This window comes from Bactrocera latifrons, unplaced genomic scaffold, assembly GCF_001853355.1.
Source record: "Bactrocera latifrons isolate USDA-ARS-PBARC rearing strain unplaced genomic scaffold, ASM185335v1 scaffold_339, whole genome shotgun sequence".
NCBI classification, from domain to species: Eukaryota; Metazoa; Arthropoda; class Insecta; order Diptera; family Tephritidae; genus Bactrocera; species Bactrocera latifrons.
This window is the reverse complement of record NW_017536978.1, coordinates 15,950-28,046: the sequence shown is the minus strand read 5'-3', so window position 1 is coordinate 28,046 and position 12,097 is coordinate 15,950. Positions and strand designations below refer to the sequence as shown.

The window sequence follows — 12,097 nt, the reverse complement described above, 5'->3', positions numbered from 1 at the left end:
CTTTTTTTTAAATATTTCATATGTTTCATAATATATTATAAATTCACAAATAAATATGTCGGCCGCAAAAACTACAAATATTGTTCCACATAACCAACAATGGTCTCTATTAGCAGCGTCACAAGTCTATATGGCAGCCAAATAGTCGATGCCCAAATTTGTAGAACAATAAAATTTTCATTCATTAAGGCAAGTGCACTTTCAACAAGCAAACTCGCTTCATTCGTAAAAACAAACACCATTACATCAGAGCATGCCTTTGCCAACAAGCGTCTTTTCGCGATGATGGCAAAAGCTAAAAATCATAAATTGATCAACTTTCACAGAAAGAAGTGAGAAAAATATAGTTCTTATCCATTTAAAATATTTTACAATTATAAATATTTTCCGTGGCTCGCAAAAATCTGCGTCGTCTGCTTAAAGATTCTTATTTGAGTTTAAGGTTCGATCATACAAATCAAACAGTTTGATATTACAAACTGTGTTCCAAAGTTAACAGGTGGCGCCATCTATATATCGACTAATGCGTTAAAATCTGCTATTTTTATCGATTGTCTAGTCAGAATTTCATGATATTTCATTTACTTCGCTTCGAACAAAGACCCATCATTAAATTTTGTTTTAAAATTAGTAAAACTTTTACTGAAACGTTTTATCAATTCATCAAAAATCAGCCAAAATCATCATTGAAATTCATGGAAATGGAATTAAACATCTCCAAAACATCGATTTATGGCATTTTGATCGAACATTTGGGCTTACGAAAGGGTTGTGTACGGTTTGTTCAGCACAAATTGGCTGACGACCAAAAATTGCTCAGAATCCAACATTCGAAGGACGATTATTTGACCAAAAATCAGATTTTAACCATCACTCAACGTATTCACCTCATGTGGCAACGTGCGACTTCTTCCTTTTCGGAAAAATACATTCGACCATGAAAGGAAAGCGTTATGCAGACATAGATGCCATTCAAAAGGCTTGTTGCATCGGCATACAGGCGGCCATTCCGACCAACAAAAACTGTATTAAAGCAGAAGGAGACTATTTTGAAAAAAATAAATTGATTTTGCTGAAAAAAACCATTTGTTCTGCTGTTTTTTTAAATGTCCTGTTTACTCTGGAACGCACATTATATAATTTACATAACATTATTAATTTAAATGTCATGTATAGCTGCGTACGTCCTGTTATTACCAATATAATAATGCTGACATAAATTTTTCGTATATTTTTTGCAGGCAGTATCAACTCGTATTGTTGGAGCAATTTGGTGGTTTTTTACACTAATTATTATATCGTCATATACTGCTAACTTGGCTGCATTCCTAACTGTAGAACGTATGATAACCCCGATCGAGGGTGCTTCTGACTTAGCTGAGCAAAGTGATATTTCATATGGAACCTTGGAAGGAGGATCAACTATGACATTTTTTAGGGTAGATATTCATACTTCACTATAAATTAGATTACTTGCTGTTTTTATTAAACAAGAAATATTATATTTAACATAAAGAATCTTAAACAATCGAATTTTAAATTGTTAACTAAATAGTATGAACAAAAAAAAAATTAATTCCTAGGATCATCAATATTGTTATATGGAGATTTCGGTGGTTGTTAATATATTTTCGTTTTTTTCAATTTTTAATCTTCATTTTATAAATTACTTGTCTTATTCAACAATATTTCATGTTCCGATTCCAACTGAAAGAAAGTGGTCACCAATAATATAACTCTCAATTGGCCGGTATAAAGTCATCCGGAAATTCGAAAATCTTTGTATTAAGTGTATACGATCAGGAAAGGATTTTCTTAAAATTAAATATGCAAAGATATTTACAGTAAGAAGTCAACTAAAAGAACTTGGCTTACATATTTCGTACCTAAGGGCTTGAAACTGAATCATGACGGAAGGCACGTTTCCAGTGTTATAAGTGTGCGTGCGCCCCGAGGTCCTAACATCGACTCGGACCAAAAAGCAGCAAAAAACGAACGTCAATAAACACAAGGAAGGTTCGACGTCGAGAAGCTGCAAGCACAACGGACAGCCGAACGATTTTCTACTCGACTTGCACTCCTGCTCTCTGAGAGCACTCGTCAACAACTCGGCATAAGGGAACTGTGGGATGGCATTTCACACTCCTTATGTACAGCTGAAACCGAAACCATTGGCTTTCGGAAAATGCAAAAAAAAAGCTGGTTTTAATTTAAGTGTGCTCTGCCCAATCCTCAAAAATGGAAACCCCACAATCTGCGCGAACTACCGTGGGGAAAACCTTCTCAGCAAAGCGTCTCCGTCAACAAACTGATTTTACCATATCAATGTGGTTTTAGACCTGGCAAATCAACAACCGACCTGATATTCACCATGCGCCAAGTTTTGGAAAATACCCGTGAAAGTAGAATCGAGACCCACCACCTCTTCGTCAATTTCAAAGCTGCTTTCGACAGCACGAAAAACTGATGTTTACCAGAAGATCAGTCAATAGTTCGATACCAAACGAGGTGTCAGACAAGGCGAATCTATTTCATGTGACTTTTTCAACCTACTTCTGGAGAAAATCATTCGAGCTGCAGAACTAAACAGAGAAGGAACCATCTTTTACAAGAGTGTACAAGTGTTTGCGTATGCTGATGATGTTGATATCATTGGCCATAACAAGCGCGCCGTTAGTTATGCTCTCTCCAGATTGGAAAAGGACCCAGCGGGATATGGCAGACATTGGTAAGAGAGAGAGCAAGGTAAACGATGCCGCATGATTCTATCGCTTACTCCGAACGATGAAAATTAACACGACGATGTCTTATGACAGATCATTCCTTTCGCTTACCATAGGAACGAAGAATTCATCGATGCCTCAATTAACAAAGAATTCTTCGATGCCAAGGTCAATAGTAGAATAGAAAAAATTGCAATTAATTTTGCTTTATTTATGAAAATACATGTATAAAATTCGTTATGAAAATAAGTATTTATGTATAAAAAGGAATGGTTTTCTTTAAATTTTGTGGCTGAGTCTCTTTTCTTTTCCAAGCAACGAGACTTAAATAAAGGGCCATTGGTGAGTCTGATGCTTTTTGAGTTTGTGAACATATCAAGGGTGAAGCCTTCTACTTTTACACATTCTACAAAAAAAGATTAAACCGTATGTAATTATAAATTTCCACCAATGATAAAAACACGAAAAACTTACCAAAAATGACGCATTAACGTGTTTCACTTTCTGAATTTTTAATTAGTCTTCTGATATGTCTTTCCGAGAATATTAATATTATTTATTTACTCAAAGTTTAAACGCAAAATTAAACAAAATTTTTAATTAAAATAGCAGCTCACCTAAATACAACCAACTTTCTGTAAATTTTCTTCAAATGCTTGACGATTTTATAATCAAACTATTTACTTATAAATTTTATTTCATCAACTTGTGTTTGTTGTTTACATATTATATTATAACGTTTTTCATGTACTTTCTTGATTGTAAATATGAACGCAGTAGAATTTAACCGCATAGCTTATTACCTAGTATCGAAGAATTCTGCATAGAACTTTCTTCGGAGTATTCTTCAAGGAAAAATGTAAGCGGTGAATAATTATCCTGCTGGGGAAGTAAAGCAAATGGGAGGCAATACAAAATATCTCCTGTCATCAAAGAAACAGTCGCCGCACTCGCGACTTCGCCCTCACGTCACTGTTGACGGTTATAACTTTGCATCAACACTATCAACAATGCAAGCCTGGAAATCTAACGCAAAATAACTCTTGCCAACAGGTGCCACTTTAGACTGAGTAGGCTTCTCAATCGCCTCAAATCGTAAAGTCCTTTCTCGACGAACAAAAACCAAACTCTATAAGTCACCCATAATTCCTGTCCTGCTATATGGTACAGAGGTCTGGCAGATGACAACATCTGATGAGTTGACGTTACGAGCTTTCGAGAAAAAGTTCTGCGAAAGTTTATGGTCCTTTGCACGTTGGCCACGGTGAATGTCGCATTCCATGGAACGATGAGGACATTGAAATAGTTCAGCGAATTAAAAGACAGCGGCTACGCTTGCTAGGTCATGTTGTCCGAATGGACGAAAACCCTCCAGCTCTGAAAGTATTCGATGCAGTACAAGCCGGGGGAAGCAGAGAAAGAGAAACACCTCCACTTCGTTGGAAGGACGGTTGGAGAAGGACCTGGCTTCGCCTGGAATATCCAATTGGCGCCACCCTGCCGGTAGGAGTTCTTATAATATTTGCGCTGGGCGAAGTTGGTTGCTGTAAGTTTAGTGTAGAAAATATATATCAAACATTTTATAATAAACTCATTAGAGGGTACGTCTACGCCCACTTTTCCAAATTTTTATTTCCACAGATGACCCTCTCTACTGCAATATTCTGTGTCAAATTAGAGTTTATATTTTAAATAAGTGCGTAGTTATGCACAAGAGGGAATAAGCTTAAAACTTGCGAAAAGTTTAAAAAATTAAATATTAACGAAAGGAAAAACTTTGTCAGATCAAAAAGACTCTGTACAAACTGCTTGTCCCATGAACCCAATCTTAAAAATTGCAAAAGCAAATTTAACTGTTTGTATTGTCATAAAAGACACAATTCAATGCTTCATAGCAGCAGATATCCTATCTCACTTCAAAGGACCGCATATACAAAAAGAACCATGGGTTTAATTACAAAAGCAAATCCCGAAAGCCAAAATATTAAAAATTGCCAAGAGGCACCTTGCTGCTCAAATGCACATAAATCTCAAACGGTGCACAGCGAAACACAAAATGGACTAGTTACAGAACTGGTCACCACCATACCAACTCAAGTTGAGTWTAATAAAAACAAATACCTTAATTCACAATTAAGGAAATGTCAAAAGTTAAGGAAACTTCCCCCCATAACTACTCAATCAAATAATGACCGGTACGTCGTGCGACTACCACTAGAGCCACAATTTCCCAATATTCCACAAATCAGTATAAAAAACAAAGTCAGAGTTACCTCTGACAGTCCAAATTAGTAAAAGCACATACAACTTTTCGGCCCAGCCAATACTGAAAGAAAAATAATAATCTGAGCAAAACCAAGAGCGGTGGCAGGCTACTAAACGCCAAATTAGTGCACACGCCCTGAAACATAAAATATAATACAACATAGTTGTATCTAAAAGTCGAAAAATCGACACATTTCATACATTTTCAAAAATAAATAAAATCTCAAAAGGAATCCCAATGCGATACAGTGACGCACCTACACTTAGAAAAGGCAAAGGTCGCTCTTATCGCATCTATCCAAGCGTTATTCATATGGGTGGGTTATGAGAATCGGCTATGCAAAGCATCAAATTAATTATGGAGAATTCTCTACTCGACGAGTCGAAGTCGTTCTCCATTCACGGTCATTCTCTCGCAAGTGCCCTCTAATTTCATAACCATAACTCCAGGGCTAAGGAGTACCCATTCTGGCCAATATATTATATATAAACGAGTTTAAAAATAATACAAGTCGGCAAGTCATAAGATATGAAGGATATTTAAATATGACCCGATCATACATATTGAAGTTACTTATTTCAAACATTCATTTCCGCCGAAATACATTGAACATCACATATGTAATACTAGGCAAAAAGTTTGCTTAGGGGGCCCAGTATGTTTAAATGACTTAAGCATCTCCCCGCATTTATACACCACTCTGCTTGGGAAAAATTGGCGCACCCTAGGACAACACCACCACACTCAGCCAGCGATCACCGCACGACGACACCATACACCATCAACTTCACAAAAAGGAATTGGATAATCGCTTACGGACAATTCGCACGTCAACGTTCGTCATACACTCTTTCGCTGACACACTGAGTCGCGTCGACACCTTTCGCCATCACACTTCGTCACATGCAGTGCTCACATCAACATACGTTTTTTCATCACCGATCTCGCGCTGCAATTAACTCTCGCTTATACAATATAAACCGGATCAATCCTACACGCGGCGTACAACAATTATCTTTACCGGGATTCTGTACATCGTCCAATTTTCAACTAAATACGATTCATTTATTCGATCGTATCTTGGCATGAAGCGAATGTCTTTTACATCCCTACCATTTTTATTGTTAAATACGTGTCAAAATTTATCTTTAATTAAATTAAAATGTACCGAAAAATATAAGAGTATTCTTTTTTATCCTCGTTTGTTCAATGCGTTTTCGGCTAATGGTATTTTGTAGGCGTGGCATTGGTCCGATTACGAAATCGTCTTTATTTTGTTGCACTAAGTTTCTACAAGATATCTCAATTGTTACTGGAACTACAGCTTGCATGGACGGACTGACAGACCCGGATTTCAACTTTTTTGACAAAAATGTGAATGTACACGGTTTGTTCGGAAAGTAATTGGACTGATTTTCTTCTGCCGCGGCCGTACTTTGGAGCAACCGACTGGATTCGGTTGAGGACGTTCCTAGCTAATGAACGAGCGGCTGGAGAGTCAGGACAAAAATTTTAGCGCGATGTGTTTCTGTAAGTGGTACAACCCGAAAGTGCAGCGATCGTTAGATCATTGGTGCGCGATTAAATTCTATGTGAAACTCTGCGACAGTAAGAGCAAGTTGTTGTTTCGGTGACACCAGGCCTTTTTGTAGGACGGGAGAGGTGTCTGATGAAGACCTCGCTTGGAGATCTGCGGCTTCGACAAACACCGACAATGTGACTCGTGTGTGTAAAGGTTTGAATTCAGACCATTGACATAGTATTCGTTTAATTGTCCAGATGTTAAATTTACCAAAACCTGTGGTTCATAACATTCTGACGGAGCACTTGAACAAGCACATGGTGTGAGCGAAGATGGTCCCAAAAGTGTGCCAAGAAAGCTTGAACATCTGTGATAGTGACTAATAATTTTTGAACAACGTAATCACAGGTGACGAGTCATGGATAATCAATAATTATTTTAAATCGACTCAGTTCTATTACTTCCCGGACAAACTCTCTATTATTGTGAAATGTATATACGGATACTATTAACTTATATATATTTTACTAACCGTCAGAGAAAACTATACTCAAATGGAATTTGTTGAGGTGATAGGCAAAGCTTCAACCAGAGGTCGACAATTCATTACATTAGGGACATGAGGTTTGTACGAAGGTCTAAATGATTTCCACTCACACACGCTAAGCCACATAATTTTACGCTGAACAGGGTATATGAAGTTTGTCACGAAATTTGTAACAACTAAAAGGAAGCGTCTGAGACCCTATAAAGTATATATATAAATGATCAGTTTGTTGAGCTGAGTCGATTTAGCCATGTCCGTGTGTCCGTATGTTTGTATATATACGAACTAGTCCCTCAGTTTTTAAGATGTCGTTTTGAAATTTTGCAAACGCCATTTTCTCTTCAAGAAGCTGCTGATTTGTCGGAACTACCGATATCGGACCATTATAACATATAGCTTCCATACAAACTGAACAATCGCCATCAACTTCTTGTATGAAAACTTTCACATTTGAGAGTGTATCTTCACGACATTTGGTATAGAGCATTTTCTAAGGCAACAACGTAGTGTCCGAAGAAATTGTTGAGATCGGTTAAATATAGCATATAGCTGTCATACAAATTGGATGATCGGAAGCAAGTATTTGTATGGAAAACTTTCACATTTAACAAGATATATTCACGAAATTTGGTATGGATTATTTTCAAACGCAACAATGTAATTTCCGAAGAAATTGTTCAGATCAGTTAACTATAGCATATAGCTGCCATACAAACTGAACGATCGGTAGTTCTTGTATGGAAAACTTTCACATTTCACAAAAGTTAACACAGATTATTTTGTAAAGCAACAATGCTGTCTCCGAAGCAATTGTTCAGATCGGTTAACTATAGCATATATGTAGCTGCCATACAAACTGAATGATGGGAATCAAGTTATTGAATGGAAAACTTTCACAGTTAACAAGATATATTCACAAAATTTGGTGCAGATTATTTTTTAAGGCAAAAATTTAATCTCTGAAGGAATTGTTCAGATCGGTTAACTATAGCATATAGCTGCGATACAAACTGAACGAACGGATTGTTTTATAAGCCAACTTAGTAATCTCCGAAAAAATTGTTCAGATCGGTTAACTATAGCATATAGCTTCCATAGAAACTGAATGATCGGAATCAAATGCTTTCATGGGAAGCTTTCATGTCAAATGCATTTGACAATATATCTTTACGAAATTGGGTATGAGTTATTGTTCATATAAATAATGTAATATCGGAAGAAATTGCTCAGATCAGCTCACTATAGCATACAGCTGCCATACAAAGCGAACGATCGGAATCAGGGGCTTGCATAGAAAACTTTCGCATTTCACGTGGTATTTTCACGAAATTTGACATGGATTACTGCTTAAGGTAATAATATAATCTACGCAAAAATTGTTCAGATCGGATTTTTACAGCATATAGTTTTCATACAAACTGAACACATAGTTACTAAAAGTAATGCACCTGTGAAGGGTATATTAGTTTCGGTGCAGCCGAAGTTAACGTTTTTTCTTGGTTTTAAGACAGCTTGTCTACTTAATTTCACTTCACTACTTCTTTAATTATATCCTATATTAGACGTTTAGTTAAATTTGTTGAGATATTTTACATATTGACTGGTGCATACGGTATAAAGACAAGAGATATGTTTTTATCTATTTACGGCATGACTACAAATTATTAACAGACGTTCTTTGCGCTTCACTAAGATACCTCATATATCATCAACAATATGTAGGATGTCCACAATTATGCTCGTTTTTTTTTATTCTCTTGCAATAGAGTATTATAGTTTTGTTCACTTTACGGTTGTACGTATCACCTGAAGCTAAGCGAGATACATATAGGGTTATATAGTATACGTATATATATCATTAGGATGACGAGAAAAGTTTAAATCCGGTTGACTGTCTGTCTGTCCGTGTAAACTGTAACGTGAGTAAAAATGGAGATATCTTGATGAAACTTGGTATGTAAGTTCCCTAGTACAAAGAAAGTTCGTAGACGTGCGTAATCGGACCACTGCTACTCCTAAAAGTCGCCATTAACCGAAAATATATAAATTTCTATGACTAAGCTCTAAATTAAGATATAAAGTAATTTGGTTCAGTGGGTCGCAGTAGTTCGAGACACTTGTGGTCAAAATTTTTTTAAAAGTGTCCGTGGCCCCGCCCTCTAACAAGTTTAATGTAGATATTTCCTAAACCACTTAAACTTTTATTTAAGTCACATATTCGGAACCCAACCGAACCGTTTTTGACAAAATTAAGTACGTAGCATTCTTCTAACATTGTTATATCGCATTGTGAAAAAGGACGAAATCGGAAAATAACCATTTAAATTTCACTTGATTCGTTCACTTTCCAGTACAGAAATCAAGAAGAAATTAATCGAACGGGATAAAACTTTGCTCGAAACATATCTTTGGTGTGTGCCACCTTATGACAAGCAATTTTTTAAATCCAATTGAAACTTTCAAAGCCCCTAGGTACCGTATATTTAGATCCCGGTACCTATAGTTGCCTTTTGGTCGATGTCGGCCAATTTCTGATCTATAGTATATAACTAAAATTAAGAGATAATGCTTGTAGCTTTCGACCTATAACTAATACCAGGAATTTCGAATATCCGGTTCACTTTGCTCTATATGATTGGTTTTACATTTCAAATTATTTCCCTGGCTTTGATTCTTGCAAGTTTGCGCTTCCTTAGTTGTTTGGTTTAATCATGTGTCATGGGCTGCAAGATGGATGACAAATTCCCGCATCTAACATGAATTTGTTTGGGCTTTCGCTGTTTTTAGTTTCGGTTTAGAGGAAACTTTTGGCCCTTTGGTGACGATATGGTGTATGATATGTATATATGTGGAGTGAATTTTTGGTTGTGTAGACCCAAATTAACTTGTAGGACTTTTTAGCTGTAGGTTTTTATGGTGGAATTACTGTTGCTTCGGATATCTGTGTGGCTGTTTCGTCTTTTGCTCTCGTTTCTCGACTAGATTGCACGTGTGTATGTGTAGAGTTGTAATGGCTGCATCTCACCAAAATCTTGTTCTTTGTAATAGTTTCTTAACACGTTTTTGCACGAAGTCTGCGAATTGTGTAATTATTAAATTTTTGTGCTTGGCACATGTCGCTGCTTGGTGGATTCAGAATGATATCACTTAATTTAGCCAGCAAATTGCTTTCTATTGCTGACACGACAGTGAGGTATTTGGTCTTGTCGCTCGTTAAACCCGCGGCAATGAATTGAGACTCCACTTACGCAATACAAAGTTTTGGCTTTATGTGCCAAATTGATAAAATCTGGATGGAAACTTTACTAAATCCCATGTGAGACTGCAAATGATCTGCCAACTGATTCCGAGGCAGCAAATTTTTTGCTGACTGATTTAGAGCAGTATCTTCGACAATATGCGTCAGGGTCCCCAACATGTGGGGTGTTCACAATAATGTTTGAGTTATTAAAATATAAAAACTGATACAATATGATTAGATACAAAGATGATACACCGTTCTTACGACCGTGATGTTGTGTGAAATAGAGAAGAAAGGTAATGGTATGTCAGAGTGACACCGAGTCGTGGATTTTGAATTGACAATAACGGTATCACCAGCTTTATTTCGAAAGAAGTACGGACCAAGGATTTCACAAGACCAAAAACCACACCAAACAGTCAACTTAGGTAAATGGAATGATAGTTCATGAATAATTTGTAAATTTTCTTCGCACCTTTTACTTATATACCGTACTACTCAGATAAATATGAGTGTCATCGGAGAACATGATTTTCCTAAAAAAATCGTTATGGTTTTCATGTTACTCCAAGGCAAAATCAGCAAATTGTTGACGTTTGCGGTACCAGGTTGTTCAATAAGTTTTGTCGTTCGATAAGAGAGCAATAGCCTAACTTTTTTTTAACCCATATTTTAAGTGAAATTTTATGTTTTAGAAAGCCGCGGCAGCAACATTTGGAACATTTTAAAAAGTATAAAGTGGATTTTTGCGTCGATTCATCACTATGGATTAGACTTGGGTACATCACCATGATCCTGAATCAAAACAAAAGGCTAAAGAGTGGTGTGAACCAGTGATCTGCAGTGAATACTTATGATTATACTCTCAAATTCATGAATCACATCCATTGTTCACTTGCTCTCACTAAAAACATCATCTCTTCACAATCACATGGCTTGCTTGTGTAATAATGATAATGTCTGACAATCACTTATCGCTCACACTTGGCTTGGCTTGCTGCTCTCATTCACATCCTTTTATTCAATTATTTTTTTCAGCCTAGATGTAAAGCTTTATCTTACATTCTAGAAAGTGGAGAGCTTAGGGAGATGATTCCCTGAAGTTTATACCTAGGCGGAGGGGTTTTAAAAGGAACAAAACCCGTGATTCTAGTGACTTCGTAAAAACTGCAAAACTGAAACTTCTTTGTTTCTTATCTTTTTATTCAGTTTTCTTCTCAAATAACACCAGAAATCACATTGAAAAATCGTAAAATTACTAAGAGATACTATACATACATACAAGAAATGTGTGTGGGTTTTGTGTCAGGCAAGAACATGAGATGTGTGCTTACGACGGTCCGAGTACTTCTCGTACCTATTTGAAAAGCGATAAGGAGGAAAGGTTCTTCAAAGGCGAGTTCAATTTGGTTTGAAACTTTGAACAGTGCACAGATTCGAGAGGGAGAAAAACTGGAAAAGTGGGTCTTAGTAAATAAATTGTTTGGTGAATTTTGGTAAATGTCATCTTGTGAATTAGTTAAAACGATATAGCGTTACATAGTTCTGAAATTAATTTAGTTAGACGAGGATTTGTTAATATTTGTTTCTGCTATAAACACGATATGCGCAACAGTTCATACGGACGTTCCAACAATAGTCAGCTTTAAACGTAATATCGATATACATATGTAAAAAATGTATCCCACAAACTCGAAATTTTACAGGGGAAGGTTTTTTTTATATTAAATCAGTTTGAATAAAGCCATTATTTTAAAATTTATAATGTAAATATTTTTTTGTGTAATACATTTAATTT

At 36.3% G+C, this 12,097-nt stretch overlaps 1 protein-coding gene across 1 annotated transcript in view; it reads left to right on the top strand.

The window, feature by feature from the left end:
* LOC108971292 (glutamate receptor ionotropic, kainate 2-like) overlaps window positions 1-1,762 on the top strand; it is a 265,096-nt gene extending 263,334 nt beyond the window's left edge. The window contains exons 2-3 of the mRNA XM_018937256.1: window positions 1,242-1,439; window positions 1,715-1,762. Coding sequence (XP_018792801.1) covers window positions 1,242-1,439; window positions 1,715-1,756 — 240 coding nt within the window. The 3' untranslated portion in view covers window positions 1,757-1,762. The remainder of the gene's footprint in view (window positions 1-1,241; window positions 1,440-1,714) is intronic.
* Window positions 1,763-12,097: the final 10,335 nt, after the last annotated feature.